The sequence below is a fragment of the Rana temporaria genome, chromosome 10, assembly GCF_905171775.1.
Source record: "Rana temporaria chromosome 10, aRanTem1.1, whole genome shotgun sequence".
In the NCBI taxonomy this organism is placed as follows: Eukaryota; Metazoa; Chordata; class Amphibia; order Anura; family Ranidae; genus Rana; species Rana temporaria.
Genome location: NC_053498.1, coordinates 115,137,853 through 115,157,080, shown reverse-complemented (window position 1 = coordinate 115,157,080; position 19,228 = coordinate 115,137,853). Strand labels below are relative to the sequence as shown.

Below are 19,228 nucleotides of genomic sequence, written 5' to 3'. Positions count from 1 at the left end.
AAAAAAAAATTGCATAATGTATGCCCTACCTAAGAGAAAATGTCCTTGCTAAGTGAATAGCCTGTTTGCCTTTAGTAAATTAATGACAATTAATTGAATGTTGGTAAATGTAAAGTTATACACTTGGAGATAAGAATATGCATGCATCATACAGTGCATACTAGGGGGAGTACAACTGGGCTAGTCAATGGCGGGGAAGGATCTGGGTGTTTTGGTAGATCATAAGCTTAATAATGGCATGCAATGCCAAGCAGCAGTTTCCAAAGTGAGCAAAATCAGGATAATCTGGGAACTAGGGAAAGTGCAGAGAAGGGCAACCAAACTGATAAGAAGCATAGAGGAGCTCAGCTATGAGGAAGGATTAGAGGAACTGAATTTATTCTCTCTTGAGAAGAGGATATTAAGGGGGGATATGATCAACATGTACAAATATATAAGGGGTCCATATAGTGAACTTAGTGTTGAGTTATTTACTTTACGGTCACCACAAAGGACACGGGGGGACTCTTTACGTCTAGAGGAAAAGAGATTTCACCTTCAAATACGGAAAGGTTTCTTCACAGTAAGAGCCATGAAAATGGGAATAGACTCCCTCCAGAGGTGATTCTGGCCAGCTCAGTAGATTACTTTAAGAAAGGCCTGGATTCTTTCCTAAATGTACATAATATAACTGGGTACTAACATTTAAAGGTAAAGTTGATCCGGGGAATATCCAATTGCCTCTCAGGGGATCAGGAAGGAATTTTTTCCCCTGCTGTAGCAAATTGAATCATGCTCTGCTGGGGTTTTTCACCTTCCTCTGGATCAACGGAGGGTATAGAATTGGGTATATGGGATTGTATGATATTAATTATTATTATTATTATTTTATTTTATTTTTTTATGGTTGAACTGGATGGACTTGTGTCTTTTTTCAACCTGAATAACTATGAAAGATTAGAGAAACTTAACTTATTCTGTCTTCAGAAGAGGAGATTAAGGGGGATATGATCAACATATATAAATACATAAGTGGTCCCTATAGTAAACTTGGTTTTGAATTATTCACTTTAAGGTTATCACAGAGGACAAGGGGCACTCTTTATGTCTGGCGTAAAAAAAAAAAAAAAATCTCCAAATACAGAAAGGTTTCTTCACCGTAAGAGCTGTGAAAATGTGGAATAGACTCCCTTAAGAGCTGACTCTGGCCAGCTCAGTAGATTGCTTTAAAAAAAGGCCTGGATTCTTTCCTAAACACAAATAATATACTGGGTACTAACATTTATAGGTAAAGTTGATCAAGGGAATGTCTGATTGCATCTTAGGGGTTTAGGAAGGATTTTTTTCCCCTACTGGAGCAAATTAGATCATGCATTGCTGTTTTTTGTTTTGCCTTCCTCTGGATCAACTGTGGGTAAAGGATTGTGTATATAGGATTGTATTTGTTTTCCTTTTATTTGTTGAACTAGATGGACTTGTGTCCTTTTTCACCCAGACGAACTATGTAACTATATTGATAAATGTAATATGTTAGATACTAGATACTAATTAAGATATTTTAATATTTTCAATAAGTCTACATACCTGGGCTCTGTTAGTATATAAGACCGTCATGTCTCTCAGCTTCTCTAGACCTTCACTGTACCGCTGAATTGCAGTTTCATAATCACCTTTTGCATATGCTTCATTTCCCATTTCTTTTAGAGCTGTGAAAGGTATATGAATATGTATATGAGAAGGGTAAACGTTTTCCATAGAAGTTACACATTTTATCTCATGGCAAGACATGGAAACACTAATGGCTGCAAAAGGCAAAACCTTCAAATATAAAGACCAGCAGTTACTTTAAAGATTGTACAAGAACCACTGTATAGAATTATCAATTCCTCTTTATTTAGCTTTACAACAGATGCTGTCAATGTCAACTGCCTGGGTTGCACACCGTTTCACATTTTCCAAGTAAATGTTAAAGTGTCAAATAACAGTCTTTTAGTTGGACAAATTGTTTGAGTTCTGCTGTGCACACTCAGAAGCTGAAGTAAGAACAGGCAATTGACACATCAGAAACTGGTGAACATTACGTGACCTTGTTCTACCAGGCTTACTATAAATATATATTGTACTTTGCACTAGTTCAGTGGAGGGCTTTTGGATCCTTTTAGTACAAATGTGTATTCGTTTTCGTCCGAATGCATTTTTGTACGAATTTCAGGTATTTTTGTTATTGTTTTAACAAACAAAAATGAACGCGCAAAATCCGAAATCCCAAAGATCCGACATAAAAAAATGCTTTATTTTTGTTTTTGTTGCTACAATAGTTCGATATAGATAGGAGATTCGACATAACACTGACAATAGCAATCTGTGTCTATCGAACCTGTGGTCAAATGTGCCTAACCTTAACTCTATTAGTCCAAGATTATTCAACATAGAGAGGAAAGATTTGACATTATAGAGACAGCGTTGGGGCCGGTAGACCATTTGACATGAACGACGAAGATACAACGAAGCAGAGAGAAACATACAAACGTTGAATCTGTCATTGAAGGCTTTTGGTGTCTGTCGAAAGTTCTAAGAAGATTCGACAAGCAGCTAAACTGTACGATGCTGCAACTGTACATTTCCGGTCAAATGCTTGGCCCATAGGTTATAGAAGAATTCAAATGTTGGTTGACTAGTAATAATAATTTATAAATATAATTATTACTAGTGTCATACAACATTAGAATTCTTCTATAGCTTGTAGGCGGAACATTCGACCGGAAATTGTGGTGTCGGGCAGTTTAGCTGCTCCATCGAATCTTCTTAGAACATTCGACAGACACCATAAGCCTTCAATGACAGATTCGACCTTAATCAATTCGGATTTTCAGACGAATGCCTTTTTTAATGAAACAAAATAGATAATAAAGAATTTCGGGAGTAACTAAATACATTTATTTTTTGGATGAAAACAAAATTCCGAAACTAATTATTTCAGTGTGCACATGTCTACCTTGTAGTCCATCTCATCAAAATCTCTCTGGCTATACTTTCCTCTTAAATATTTTATAAGTCAATCTGTACAGTTATACTAAGTTACGACTTAATATTCAAATTCTTACCTAAAGCAGAACTAAAGTATTGCTATAAATACCAGTGAACAGGCAGTCTTTTATTGCAAAAGAGAGATGTCTCTTCTGCAATAAAATGTCACAACCTGCCTGGTCGCCATTTCCTCAGCAGTGTAAAAATGAGTTGTGTAGGCGCAGCTCAGCTTACAGTGGCAGGCCTGTCTCTAAATGCCAGGATGTTGGCCTCCTGCGCAAGTACAGAGGCTACACTGTCCACCGCCAGCCAAATTTAGAGGCCTGAAGACCGGAACACAAAAGAAGATGCTGATGCCAATGCAAGACCATTAGACAGGTAAGTATGGAAACTTTAGTTCCACTTTAAGCCAAATTGCTGCTCTTTAAAAGGCCTGGACCTCCTCAGGCTACAGAGAATATTTAAAGTGGAACTGAAGTTCCACTGTAACAAACAGTCATTTGATATGCAATGTCTCCTCGGCAATAAAATGCCCCCACCTGCCTGGTCATCATTTCCTTCAGCAGTTCAGCTTACAGTGGTATGCCTGTCTCTGAGTGCCAGGATGTTGGCCTCCTGCGCAAGCACAGAAGGGATGTCATCCCTTGCCAGTCAATTAAGAGGCACAAAGACCAGCACTCAGACAGAAGATGCTGAAGCTGGTGCAAGACATTGAGACTCGTAAGTAAGTATGAATACTTTAGTTCTGCTTTAAGCCACATTGCTGCTCTTAAAAAGTAATAGTAAAAAGAGGTCTGGACCTCCCCAGGCAACATAGAATATTAAACGTGAAACTGAAGTTCTGTTGTAGAAAACACTTGTTTGACATGCAATGTCTCTTCTGCAATAAAATGGCCCTACCTACCTGCTCACGGTCTTCTCCGGCATTATAAACTCAGCTGCCCATGTGCATCTCAACTTACAATGCTGGGCCAGTCTATGTGTACTGAAATGGCAGCCTCCTGTGTATTCATAGGAGGCATGTCATCCTGCGTCGGCCAATGAAGTTGGTCAAAAACTGGCAAACAGAAGAAGATGCCAGCACCAGCAAGGGAGCATTGGGAAGGTCGGCTTAACTCCTTTAGTTCTGTTTTAAGATAATAACATGCAGGAACTGCCAGACTTCAGGTGTCAACATACCCCCTTCTAAGTCAGATCTAGAGTTGTTTTATCAACAAGCAACGTGATCTCTGCCGAATGCAGAGCTATAGGTTTCACCATTAAACCTCTGCAGATAGACCACTGCTTTGATACAAAGTGCAAGGGTCTATCGCTACAGAATTCTGGCAGGGGACAAGCCTTTTTCCTTTACTTTCTACTAAAGCCGTGGTAAGACATTGTACATCTTTTGTTTAGATGCACCTTGAATCTTTTCAGCTGATTTAAAATGAAAGATCAGTTGGGCTTTAACAGTAAATTCACTTTTAGTAAAACAGAGGTAGTCGGAAGGTCAGTTACATTAGTAAACTATAATCATCTCTGTTCTCCTTTTTATTCTACTGCTTGTATGTTTTAATATGATGTATCCCTTGTCATGTCATGCATGTGCCAAAATATCAGAACTTCATAAATGACTGGAGTAATTAATCATTTACATGAAGGTACTTGCATACTATATTTACCACTGTCTGTTGTCTTTCTTTACATTTGTTTATATTGTCCTTTAAAACTTCTAGGGACTTTATTTAAATGAAAAAAATAAATTCTACAGGAAATGTATGCATTAATATCTTAGCTGTACTTTGGACATTAGTAAGAAATACCGTTTGCAAGTGCTTTGTTCTCCCTTCGTTTTTCAGCACGTTCCCTTGCGTCCTTCTCCAAATGGGTAAGGAAAACTTCTGATGGTAGAAAATAAAAGCTTTGATGTTGATTCATTGCATTACTCAGGCACAAAGACAGGCACAATTGTAAGGTTTATCATTTGGGGTATAAGCATATAATGTTCCCTTCATGGTGGATCGGATCGGGTGAGATCTGATGAAAACGGACATGCTGTCCATTTTCATCAGATCTCTCCATAGGAGACAGCGGCGCTCGACAAGCCCCTCCCTGCTCAGTGAGCAGAGAGGGACCTGTCATCCGCCGGCTCAGCAGAGATCTGTGGAGAGATCTCCCGCTGAGCTGATGGGAGCTGGAAGACTCCGTAGCGACGGAGTCCACCTTGTGTGAATGAGGGCTTAGTAGCAGATTCTTTGTACAGTATCCTCTGCCGCTTATGATCTAAATCACTTACCAATGTAAGTGGCTGGTGATAGAGAACCAGAAGACACGTATTTTCCCTTAGCAGGGTTCAATACTCTATAGAGCCGTGGTCTCCCGACACTGGTAAAACAGGCATAAGTAATATGTGTCTATTTGGATCTCACAATCCCACGAGTAGACAACCAATGAAACGTGGTAACAATGCCACCAACAGCTCACCCTACGTATGTTTCATTGATAGACAGCCTCATGGGGCAGTGAAATGCTCATTACCACGTCTCATTTAAATACACCAAATTACTTAATTTATAATGACGTTAAAATCAATTATCTCAAAAAAATCTAAACTTTTGCTAATTAGTCTATCGAACTTTATCATCCACAAAAAAAAAATATTATAATGATAAAAGTCAATAGAAAATAACTCTATACGGCGATAAATCCAAAACAATTTAGGGGTCAATCTTCACCTGATATTATATTATACTCATTTGTGATATATATTAAATATTCCCCTCGGTTATATGATAGGTAAACATGAATGATTAATATCAATAGTGTTATTACTTCCCTACTCTTTTAATCAACTTTATCATTAGTTCATCTTCTCTTATATCTTATATGTCATTTCGAGGGAGACGTTAACTAGGGAATAAGCTTACAATAAAATCCATAAATTCAATGAATTCAAAAAGGTCTTCTGAAAAACCCAGCTTTTATCGCATCAAACCCCTTATATTAAATATTAAAGTGGGTACCAAAATACTACAAATATCAATAATAATATCCACCCGATGTTTTCTAATTCAATCCTTATATCTGTCTGTTATATGTGATTAATGTTCATGCCCCTTTTTTATTCAAAAACTTTTTGTGGATCAACACAGATAATTATTTATCAATTAATACAAAATTAAGACTTATCTTTAGATTATTAGGTACTATTATTATGAAATCAGGTCGATAAAAATTGTGTTTTGCAAACCCAAAAATGTAAACCCGACTATTTATTATTTCAAAACACTATAAATCAAACTCCAAAAATATTATAAGTTCTCTAAATTATGTAAAAACACAATGTTTTTTTATTGCTCAAATTTCATAATAATATACATGTACTTAATAATATAAAGATGAGTCATGATTTTAGAAAAATTTATCAAAATATTACAGAAAAATAATATAGATTTTAATTGTTTCATTACAACATTTTTATATAATATAGGGGATTTATATTAATTTATATTTTTGGAGTTTAATATATAGTGTCATTGTTCCTTTGTCCAAATATATATGGACCTAACTGTGTATATATATATATATATATATATATATATATATATATATATATATATATATATATATATATACACAGTATATTCTAACACAAAGCAGGGAATGGATTGCCAGTCTTTCTGCTTCTTTTTATTCAAAATTCCATGTTACGCAGAACTGAGAACATGAAATTTTGAATAAAAAGAAGCAAAAAGATTGGTGCTCGAACCCCTTTAATCATTGGATTATAGAGAGAGCAGTATGTAGTCATCTGTTGGATGTTGACGCACGGATACTAAAGAATTGTAGCACATGCAGGGAAAAACACACATAATGAATCTGTAAAGAAGAAAGGTATAAAGACTGCATATTCTCTTTATCTGTATTTATTTTGTAAACATCTGCAGGTCTATTTTCAGAGGAAAGATTGTGGCTATGACTCCCTACATTCAAATCAAATGACCCAGCTTGTCTTTTTCTACCATTATTTTGCAATGACGTGTTCTCCATTTAAACTTCCTTTGCAGTAGTGTAGTACCTAAAACTGTTATTGTTATGATGATAAAACTGAAATATTTCTCATCCAATATATCAAGTGGTCATATAATTCCATTAGAACATATTCATTATTCAGTTAGATTTTTTCAATAACCAATGTTAAAATGTTCTTACCTTGACTCATTTCAAATTTCTGGAAAAAAGAAATTTATACATAAATATATGAAGATATGTTTTAGAAGAACAATTTGTATAACATCAAAAAATACAATAAAGATACAGCGTACAAGTACATTGTATGCATATCAGTTGTTTTGAGCATCATACATCATATTGGAGTTTTGGTATGGCTGGTGCAGGATAAGGCACGTATAAAGAAAATGTTAGTTTATTGTTAGGGATTATTTTATGGTTATGTTAGATTAGTGTTAGTGTTAGGGCGTTTAGTTTAGAGTTTATATGGTTAGAGAGCTTAGTTTAAAATTTATGTTAGGCTAGCACAAGGGGCAGGGGGTTAGGGAGCTTACTTTAAAGTGTTTCTAAATCAAAAACTAGTATTTGGTTTGGATAGGGTAGAGAAAGGTTAAAACCTCTATCCTGTTTCTATTGATCTGGGGGAAGTTTAGTTTTGGGGTCTACATTTAATGACACTTTAAAGCTTGGGAACACTAAGGGAGCCTTAATTACTTTTGACAATTAAAGTTCTCCCACCCAAAAAAATGCTGGCCACAATTGGCAAGTTCAGATTCCTCCAAGACCTGTTATATATTTGCCAACAAATTAATTCACTCTCATGGTCATCATTCCCTGCACAAAATACATTAGACACACAATGATGGAGCCAGGAGTATTAGGTACATTTCTGTTAATTAGGAATGGACCCTGCCTGCACTTAGAGTGTGCCGACATACATCTTTAGGTTTCATCACTGTAAATACCCTGCTTACAGCGGGAGCTCACCCGAAAAATAAAATTTAACATTAGATTGAGGCTCATTTTGTCAAGGGGAATCGGAATTTTTTTTTAAATCAAAGCAGTACTTACCGTTTTAGAGATAGATCTTCTCCGCCGCTTCCGGTTATGGTCTTCGGGACTGGGCGTTCCTATTTGATTGACAGGCTTCCGACGGTCGCATACATCGTGTCACGAGTAGCCGAAAGAAGCCGAACGTCGGTGCGGCTCTATACGGTGCCTGCGCACCGACGTTCGGCTACTTTCGGAAAATCGTGATGCGATGTATGCGACCATCGTAAGCCTGTCGGAAGCCTGTCAATCAAATAGGAACGCCCAGTCCCGCAGCCCATACCCGGAAGCGGCGGAGAAGATCGCTCTCTAAAACGGTAAGTACTACTTCGATTTAAAAAAAACACCCGATTCCCCTTGACAAAATGAGCCTTAATCTAATGTTAAAAATTAAGTTTTTGGGTGAACCTCCACTTTAAAGTGATTCTAAGAAAAAAAAGTATTTTTTTTAAATATCAAACATGTTATACTTATATGCTGTGTGTAAAAAATTTGCACAGAGCAGCCCTGATCCCTTACTATTCAGGTCCCCCGCTGGCACTCCTGGCTCCTCCCCTCTGCCGACTGCCCCCAAAAGCAAGCCTTTTGCTATGGGGGCTCCCGAGCAGTGCTCTGTGTGTCTCTTCACACACATAGAGCACAGCTCTGCCCCACTCCATCCTCATTGGCCCACTGGTTGTGATTGACAGCAGCAGGAGCCAATAACTCCTACTGTTGTGTGAGCCAATGAAGAGAGAGACCTGGGAGGGCCACATCTCTCATGCATATCGCTGGATCGAGATAGGGCTCAGGTAAATATTAGGGGGAGCTGCACCCAGAAGGTTTTTTACCTTCATGCATACAATGTATGGAGGTAAAAAAAAAAAACCTTGAGGCTTTAGAACCACTTTATGTGTCCTTTTCAATTCACATCTTCAGGCACCAGCTTTCTTAACACCTCTTGACATTTTGTCCCATCTCAGAATCGAGATGTCACTACTGGAAGCCATCCTCTGCCATGCACTATGATTGCAGACCCAAACAGGAAGCAGAGAGCTATATAATGTCCACTATTTGTCACTGACTGCAGGTCCCACTTTATTGAATGTCTGAATGGTAAAGTATATCAAGGGTCACCAGCTCATCATATTTTACTATGCCTGGCTCCTTCTTGCCCCCCAGCCCAGCAATCCTAGAAACATTGTACAGTGGCACATTTGCTGATAATTTGCTTCAAAACCAGCCAATATCCTTGTTTGCATTTATCATCACAGAATTTCCCATCTATTGTGCGCTCAATTATAATACAAAATACTATCCATAAGGCCAGTTGTGTTATTTCAGGTAAAATAAATAGCCATAGTACGTAAATAATGATAAATACTGTAGGATACAAAACTTACTGGTTCATTAAGTGAGCTACTTGGAGACCTATTAATAAGTGTCCTATTAGTTTTGGTCCTAGTTCCATCTTCATCTTCAGTCGTCTTTAACAAACCAAGTTTTTGATCTGCTCTTGAGATGGCAAACTCCTGAGAAGATGGATCTCCGGAGGTTAAGCCTTGTAGAATTTCAGCTGTAAAATGTTAAATCATAGTCACCATTAAAATAAAAGTAGGCATTTCCAGAATAAAAATAAGCATACCTTGATTTCTTCAGTATTGAAAGTATCTCAGCCAATTATGTATTGTATGAGCACTCAGCAATTTTTGTAATTGCAGTATAGGTTTAAAGGTGAAACTAATAGCCCCCTGGCTCCATGCAGATCTCCTCAATTAGTAAGGTTAGAATGTAAAATACTCAGCGCACAGCAGGGACTGACCATAAAACCAAGTTTCTCAAATGAGCTGGTTATATAACCGATTGGTAAAGTAATTTATTATACCACCTAACATAAGAAATTGACCAGTAAGGCTTGATTTACTAAAGGCAAATATGCTTTTCACTTTACAAGGGAAGCTGCACTTTGCAAGACAATTTTCCCCAAAACGTAGTGAATGCGGTGAAAATTAACTTTGCAACAAAATACCTAGTCACATGCAAGGAAAATAAGGACAGCATTTTTTGCTTGCACATGATTGGATGACAGAAGTCAGAGAGCTTTACCTCATTCACTAAGCTTTTTATGGATAATTCCCTTGCAAAGCAAATTTTGTCTATTTGCCGTTAATAAATCAAGCCCATATTGCCACAACACTTTTTCCAGTATCTCAATTTAATTTGTCCAATATCTTTCAAGCTGCTCTTTATTATCAGACAAATAGGGGCAGATCCACAAAAGAATTACGCCGGCGTATCTATTGATACGCCGGCGTAATTTAAAATTTCCCGCGTCATAGCTTTGTTTTGTATCTACAAAACAAGATACGACTGCATCTCGGGTCGATCCGACAGGCATACGTCTTAAGACGCCATCGGATCTTAGGTGCATTTTTTCCGCCGGCCGCTAGGTGGCGTTTCCGTCGAATTCCGCGTTGAGTATGCAAATTAGCTAGTTACGGCGATCCACGAACGTATGTCCGGCCGGCGAATTTTTTTACGTCGTTTGCGTTCGGCTTTTTCCGGCATATAGTTAAAGCTGCTATATGGTGGTGTTATCAATGTTAAGTATGGCCGTCGTTCCCGCGTCGAAATTTGAATTTTTTACGTTGTTTGCGTAAGTCGTTCGCGAATAGGGATTTGCGTAGAATGACGTCACCATCGTAAGCATTGGCTTGTTCCGGTTTATTTTTGAGCATGCGCACTGGGATACCCCCATGGACGGCGCATGCACCGTTCAAAAAAAACGTTGTTTACGTCGGGTCACGACATATTTACATAAAAACCCGCCCCCATCACATCGTTTTGAATTGCGCGCCCTTACGCCGCCAAAGATACACTATGCCGCCGTAGCTTACGGCGCGCATTCTTTGTGGATTTGAAAAAAATAAAAAAGTTACGGCGGCGTAGTGTATCTTAGATACGCTATGCCCGGTGGGAAGATGCGCCGCGCTACGTGGATCTGCCCCATAGTCTTCAACAAAGCAAGACCCAGGATAGTACGAATGCTATATTCAGTAACAAGCCTCTGGTCACCTTTGTTGTTTTTTTGTGTTACAGTTATCTTCCAATATTGAAACATATTTTTGTCAGATCCTGATACTACTACACCTTGCTGTAAAAACATCCCAACAGCATAAAATTACTCACAATCCAGCTGTTTTTGGCCTAATGAGACAGTAATCTTGTGTTTATGGCAAGCCTGGTACACACGGGCCAAATATCGGCCGGTATCAGCCGATTCAACAGAAACCAGCTGACATTCAGCCCAAGGTATGAGGCAGCCTGTCCACCAGAAGATGGCTGAACATCCAACTTCTGTAGAACTGGCATACCAGAAAAACATCTGCCGATCAGCATTCTATCAGTTCTCACAGTCAATGGCTGTAAAATGCTGACAGGTGTGTTCTAACGAAGGGCAGTCCCCTGTCAGAACACAATAGTTCAGCGGGGAAATCACTGTATGAACATCACATAGTTAGTACAGAGACCTGCACTGAAAGAAAAAAAAACTCATGGTGTGTACTAGGCATACCACTGCCTGGCTGCTGTCAGAAGGAACATAGATGGGGGGGCGTGGCTACCGCGCGGCTGTATGGACGTGTGACCGCGCTGCTCCGTTCAAGGGAACCTAGCACTTAGCTACAGCGGCGGATATTCCGCCCATCACTTGCCCCATTCTCGCCGGAGGGTTCGGAGACACGGGTGGCATGACCCGCAAGCGAAAAGAGGGGTCCCAGCCCCGGAAATTGGAAGAATTCTATCCTCCCAAAAGCCGCGGCCTAAAACAAGATGGCGCCGGCGCCGGCCTGGAGGACGCATCCCCTACCTCACCCTGCAGCTCCCGATCAACGGCCTCGAGCCCGGTGATGCATCCAGGCCCCACACAGCACTCTCCGGGCGGATCGTCCCCGGCCGACAGGAGCCCTGCCAAATCTAGGCCTCGCCTGGAGGCGAACACCAGTCAGGTGAGCGGAGGGGCTGAGGCCCTGGAGGACACGAGGGAGCTAATTGACCCCTTCACTGCCTTCCCCACATCAGGGAAGGCAGTGTCTGACACTACGTTAAAAGACATGCTTGTCTCCCTCAGAAGCTCCATGCATGCGGACATGCTGCAGTGCATGAGAAATTTTAAAGCAGATGTAGGTGAGCTGGGGGAGAGAATCACCCACGTTGAAGAAAAAATGGGAGAATTTGCATCCTCCCACAACTCACTGATTGATGCCCATTCTGAACATGATAATGAAATAGCCTGGCTGAGGGCAAAGGTCGCTGACCTCGAGGACAGGTCAAGGCGTAATAATGTTAAGCTAAGGGGGGTCCCTGAAACAGTGCTCCCCGCCCAGCTACAGAAATTTGCCAGAGGCCTGTTGCAGCAGATCCTCCCTGATGTCTCTGAGTCAGAGCTGCAGATTGACAGAATCCACAGACTGCCCAAACCAGGGTTCCTGCCTGAGAATGTACCCCGAGACGTCCTGATGAGGATACATTTTTACCAAGTTAAAGAGCAGCTCATGGGCTCTTTCAGGAAAGTTCAACAACTCCCGGAACAGTTTGCTGGGCTCCAACTGTTTGCAGACTTATCACAATTCACTATGCAGAAGAGACGGTCACTGGTGACGATCACCAAAGCTCTGCGCAATCACAACATCCCCTACAGATGGGGTTTTCCAGTGAAGCTTACTGTCACTCATGATGGGAAAGACACATCCATTGCCAGTCTAGAGGAGGGCCTCTCTTTGCTCCGATCCCTGGATATCCTCCCGGCTCAGACACCCCCTGGTCCCATGCCATCTGCCAAGATTGATCAGCACTACCAATGGCAAACAGTCTCTAGGAAGAAAAGAGGCAAGAAGCGCACTGAGTGATCCTTCCCCCTACAGAATGTAGTGGCTCAGTAACCACACCAAGGTTCCCACTCCATCCGGAGTATTCAGGTTGTTACGTTCCTTTTGATCCCCCTTCATTATGATTATGGGTAGAAACTCTACCCTCTGGTTCTTGCTTTTTCAAGCTTTTTTAGTGGACTCTGTGTTTTTTTTCTCCTTTGACTCTGACCTCTTTACCTATTCTCCTTCTCTCTGGACGTCGGACTCTGTTCTACACCGGAAAGATCTGTATATACCCTCTACTCTCCCCACCGCCCTGGGAAGGCTGGATCCACTCAGCACTGAACGCTGGCCGCACCACAAGATGAACTGCTTTCCACGGATGAAACCAAGGTACTGTTTCCATTCTCGTTTATTATTCCCAAATGGCGGTTAAAATTGTGTCCTTTAATGTGAATGGGCTTAATCACCCCGCCAAACGGGCCTCGGTCTGGAGAGAGGCTCTGGCCCTCCAGGCAGATGTCCTCTGCCTTCAGGAGACCCATTTCTCCACTGACAACCCGCCTCGCTTCTCACACAAACGCTTCCCACACGTTTTTATGGCCTCTACCCCAGCCAAGAACAAGGGTGTTTTGGTAGCTATAAAAGACTCAGTGGCTTTCAGCTTACAGCAAGTTCTTGCAGATCCTGGGGGGCGATACCTGGTCGTGGTGGGAGAAATTAACAACAAACCCTTCACTATTGCTAATGTGTACGCACCTAACTCCCATCAGCTCCGTTTTCTGAAAAAGACCTATGCTAAGATTGCCTCGGTGAAACGAGGGTCCCTGGTAATTTGTGGTGACCACAACCTGACAGTTGATTGTGCCCTGGACTCCTCCTCTACATTGAAAAGACCCCCTCCTCAACTCCAGCAGCTGTTGCACTCAGAAGACGTCTTTGATGTTTGGAGGTGCCATCATCCAACCGAACGTGACTATTCCTTTCACTCAGCCAGGCACAATTCCTATTCTAGAATTGACCTCATACTGGTTGATAAGATGCTTTTACAGGCAGTGTCCTCCTCCGCCATCCACAATATAACGTGGTCAGATCACGCTCCTGTCTCTATAACGGTGGCGGAGGGGCACACTCCCAGTCCTGCATATCTTTGGAGGGCAAATTCGAGAGTGTTTCAAATGCCTACTCATGCTACTACCATTGCTAAATGTTTGTCAGAATTCTTTGCAAATAATGTGGGGTCGGTTTCTGACACAACTACTGTGTGGTGTGCCCATAAGGCAGTGGTTAGAGGAGTGATACTTCAGATCTGTGCAAGGGAGAAGAGGCAGAGGACACTGAGAATGACTCAGCTCCTAGATGACATCAAAAAGTTAGAAGCTCAAAATAAATCCTGTGCTAATGCAGCACTGGGGAAAACCCTCTCGCAGCGTCGGGCAGAGCTCAGGTCCTTTCTTATTGAGCAATATGATAAACATTTCCAACGGCTGAAATTGAACCATTACTCGTCGGGCAATCGGGCGGGAAAATTTTTAGCCCAAAGGCTCCGAGCAGTCCGAACTAAAGCTAAGATCCCTTTCCTGATCCATCCGACCAACAAGCACAAAATTATCAATCCTAAAGACATAGCGAATTCCTTCGCCGATTATTATTCGTCCCTGTATAACCTCAGGGATGACCCTGACACTCCACAACCCTCCGATGACAAGATCCAGGAATTCCTGGCTAGTGTCAACCTTCCGTCCCTCTCTCAGTCACAACTTGACTCTCTGAATGCTCCTATCTCGGAGCCTGAAATTAGGAAGACTATCAGCTCACTCCCTCTAGGCAAGTCCCCCGGACCCGACGGTCTTCCGAACGATTATTACAGAACGTTCCAAGACGAGCTGGTCCCAGCTCTACATACCCTATATGCCAAAGCGGTGTCCTCTGCCTCCTTCCCTCCCGAGATGCTCAAGGCGTATGTGGTTACTATCCCAAAACCAGGTAAAGACCCCACCACTCCTTCCAACTTCAGGCCGATCTCGCTGTTAAACTCCGATGTAAAATTATATGCAAAGATAGTGGCCCATAGAATTTTATCTGTCCTTCCCTTCCTTGTTAAGTCTGACCAATCTGGCTTCACTCCAGGGAGGCAGGCGTCAGATGCTACAAGGAGGGTGTTGGGGGTTATGCAACATGCTAGATCCTGTCGGACGCCTTCTCTGCTACTCTCTTTGGATGCGGAGAAGGCGTTCGACAGGATACATTGGGGATATATGAAAAGCACCCTGGGGAAATTTGGGTTCTCTGGGCCGATACTCTCGGCAGTCCTCGCTCTCTACTCCTCCCCGTGTGCCCAGGTGTATACCTCAAACCTACTCTCAGACACCTTTTCAATATCAAATGGCACCCGTCAGGGGTGTCCTCTGTCCCCCTCAATTTTCAATCTGCTGATGGAGCCGTTGGCGGAGAGGATCAGGTCCCACCCAGGTATTGAGGGCTTTCAGATACGGCATAGGTCTCATGTCATCAATCTGTTTGCGGATGACATCATCCTCTTTCTGACTTCTCCCCAAGTGTCCCTACGACATGCTCATGATACCCTACAGGTGTTTAGTGAGATCTCATTCTACAAAGTTAATTTTACCAAATCGGTTATCCTGGGACTGAGCGTTCCCTCCCCCTTACAGTCGAGACTTAAATTGAGTTTCCCCTACTCCTGGGCTAAATCCCATATCTCCTATCTGGGCCTTAAGCTGACCCCGGACCCAAGTGATTTAGCAAGTGCCAACTACCCACCCTTAATTGATAAATTAACTAAAGAAGTTTGCAGACTCGCCAATGTAGAAATGTCCTGGTCTGGAAGACTGGCGGCATTTAAAATGCTACTTCTTCCGCAGATACTCTATGTGTTTAGAACTCTCCCCATCCCTCTACCAGCCACATATCTCAAAGCCCTAAACACACTCCTTTCCAGATTCATTTGGCGCTCCAGACGTCCCAGATGCTCTAAGCCGCTACTGACTAAACATAGGAGGGCCGGAGGTATGGGACTGGTGGACATTAGGGACTATTATAGAGCGTCTATTCTGACGCAACTTGTGACTTGGATGACCCCCCAGGCTGATTCAGTTTGGGGGTCCATCGAACGGGCCCTGGGTCCAGCCACCGGCCTCGATCTTCTTCTCCTGGCAGATGTCTGGAGACCGTTTGGTCTGCGGGACCTCCCGATTACTATCCGGGCCTCACTGATGGCCTGGAGGGCTCTGAGGGAGGTTCAGTTTCCTACTTCTGAGTTAATAGAAGTCCCCATCCCGTTGGAAACACTGTCTCTGGTCATCCCGAACCTTTCCCTATCCAGTTGGAGGGCAAGGGGGATTGGAATTGTTCAGGACTTGTTCCTGGAGGATGCCCTTCTCACCTTCAAATCCTTGGAAGACAAGTTCAACCTGGGCTCCCCAGACCATTATGCCTATCTTCGCATCTCCCACTTCCTGAACTCATTGGGATCGTATCGTATATTCATGGCTAGGGAGGTGTGGAGTTTTTATCACACTTCCCCAACACCCCGTAAGGGTATTTCATTTTTCTACAACCTCTTCCAAAGCAAGTTGCGCTTTGTTAAATCTCAACCCTTCAGGAAGTGGGAGTCCGACCTAGGAATGACAATCACGGAAGCTCAGTGGACTAAAGCGTTCAGCTCAATCTATTCCTCCTCTAGATGTATCAACCACTGGGAGCTATCCCAGAAAATAGCACTTAGGTGGTACCTCACCCCTTATAGAATCTCCAAATTTGGAAACCAAAGTTCCCCGTTATGCTGGAGGAATTGTGGCGGAATAGGTAATCTATTCCATATGCTATGGTCCTGCAAGCATTTGACTAGTTTTTGGCACTCTATCTTCCAATATATATCTAGGATCACAGGTATTCTAACTCGGCCCAGTCCCAGCTTGGCGATTCTACATGTGGGGATAGAAATCTTCCCTGTGGATTGCAGAGCGGTGGTGACTCATATCCTCTTAGCAGCTAGATCATTGCTCGCACAACAGTGGAAAGCTGACAGGGCCCCAAACGCATCAGAGGTTCTCCTTATGACACAGACACAATACACTTTTGAGTCTCTTCTGGCCAATAGAAGAGGGGTGCGACGTAAATTTGATGCCCTGTGGAAGATATGGACTACATGGTATATGGTTAAAAACTGATATCTGACTTATTGATATTTGGTTCACTCCCTTAAAAGCGGACTAAGATGTTCTTCTTCTGATTACAAACCTACTCCTCACCATCTCAGCCTTCCCTCCCCTCCCTTCCCTTCTCTTCCTCTCTCCTCTTCTGTCTCCCCTCTTCTCTCTCTTCTCCTCAGGTTTTACTTCCTATGGTTTAGCACCTTCCTTATTATCGATCTCATCTCACCTCAATAGAGGACCGATAAACTGAAGGGTCTAACAAGTTAATTTGAGTTGCTCACACTGGTGTCCTTGGATGCATATAATGGAAATGTGTTATATTGTATAGTAGTATGATGGTTAATTTGGTCGTGGTCCCATTGTGGGGGCCGCTCCCTTGCTGCCGTATTGTGTATGTATCCTTGCTCCCTTGGCACCAAGTGTATGTTTGATGAAATTTTTTTCAAATAAAAACAATTTATAAAAAAAGAAGGAACATAGATCAACGCAGACTAGAAAAACCTGTTCATGTTTATGATCCAGCTGTCCAATTCTGCTGCCTGAGGCTGGATGAATAGAGCAGTCATAACTGACTCTAAAGTCTCTGGCTAAACAAAGTGATCTACTGTAAAACTTGGTGTCTTATTTTAAAGGTCCTGAGTAGGTACAAATAGCTCAAAAGTAACATCTCCAACCCTATTCATACTACTGATTGGGTCTACAAACCTAAAAACAATACTATTATTATTATTCAGGATTTATATAGCGCCAACAGTTTGTGCAGAACTTTACAACATGAGGGCAGACATTACAGTTACAATACAATTTAATGCAGGATGGATTAGAGGGCCCTTCTCATTAGAGCTTACAATCTAGGAGGGAAGGTCAAGTGTTACAAAAGGTAAAAACTGTGGGAGATGAGCTGATGGACAAAAAAAAAGTACAGTTGTTTGGTGGAGGCAGGATAGGCTTCTCTGGTTTTTAGGGATCATCTAAAAGCAAACAGAGTAGGAGATAACCGGACAGACTGGGGTAGGGAGTTCCATAGGATGAGAGATGCTCTGGCAAAGTCCAGGAGGCAGGCATGGGAGAAGATGTAGAAGGAGCTAGAGACAAGGTGGTCTTGGGAGGAACAAAGAGAACAATATGGTTGGTATTTCGAGACTAGGTTAGTGATATAGCTGGGGGCTGAGTTAGGGATGGCTTTGTACGTTGTTGTTAGTATTTTGAATTTAATGTGAGGTGGGTGAGTGGAAGCCAATAGAGGGATTGGCAGAGAGGGATAGCAGACACTGAGCGGTTGGTAAGATGGATGAGCCTGGCAGCAGCATTCATGATGGACTGAAGGGGGATAGCCTATGTAAAGGTAAGCCAATGAGAAAGGAATTGCACTAGTTGAGGTGAGAGATGACCAGGGAGTGAACTATTATCTGTGTCCATTCAAATAGACTGTGCACTTTGCAAAGTGCAGTTGTACTCCGGCGAGAAAGGCAGCTCCATGTCTGAATGGACACAGAGCTGCAGCTCGGCTTGGGTGCCCCATATCAAGCTGCTTGGTGTGGGGGCACTCAACAGGAGGGAGGAGGCAGGAACACAGAAGAGGGAACCAGAGAGAGGAGGATCGGGGCTGCTCTGTGCAAAACCAACTGCACAAAGGAGGTAAGTATAACATGTTTGTTATTTAAAAAAAAAACAAGACTTTACAATCACTTTAACTTCAATGCCAAGAACTATGGATAAAGATTAAAAATTGATATTTTCAAAGTCGTTTCACTCACCTGGAAATACCAGTGGCAATCAGGTAATATAGTAAATGGTTTGCATTTAAATTGCCTCAAAAAGTCTCATAAACTGTAAGGCCGCGTACACACGATCAGTCCATCCGATGAGAACGGTCCGAAGGACCGTTGTCATCGGTTAACCGATGAAGCTGACTGATGGTCTGATATGCCTACACACCATTGGTTAAATAACCGATCGTGTCAGAACGCGGTGACGTAAAACACAAAGACGTGCTGAAAAAAATGAAGTTCAATGCTTCCAAGCATGCGTTGACTTGATTCTGAGCATGCACGGGTTTTTAACCAATGCTTTTGCATACTAACGATCAATTTTGACCTATCGGTTAGGCGTCCATCGGTTCAATTTTAAAGCAAGTTCCTATTTTTTGACCCAAGGATA

General features: G+C 42.1%; 1 protein-coding gene across 1 annotated transcript in view; it reads right to left on the bottom strand.

Moving 5' to 3' along the window:
* The window catches only part of TTC12 (tetratricopeptide repeat domain 12), a 226,308-nt gene that overhangs the window by 181,140 nt on the left and 25,940 nt on the right, over positions 1 to 19,228 (bottom strand). Inside the window, exons 3-6 of the mRNA XM_040326012.1 lie at positions 9,429 to 9,601; positions 7,198 to 7,216; positions 4,809 to 4,886; positions 1,564 to 1,685 (exon numbers count right to left, since the gene is read on the bottom strand). Coding sequence (XP_040181946.1) covers positions 1,564 to 1,685; positions 4,809 to 4,886; positions 7,198 to 7,216; positions 9,429 to 9,601 — 392 coding nt within the window. The remainder of the gene's footprint in view (positions 1 to 1,563; positions 1,686 to 4,808; positions 4,887 to 7,197; positions 7,217 to 9,428; positions 9,602 to 19,228) is intronic.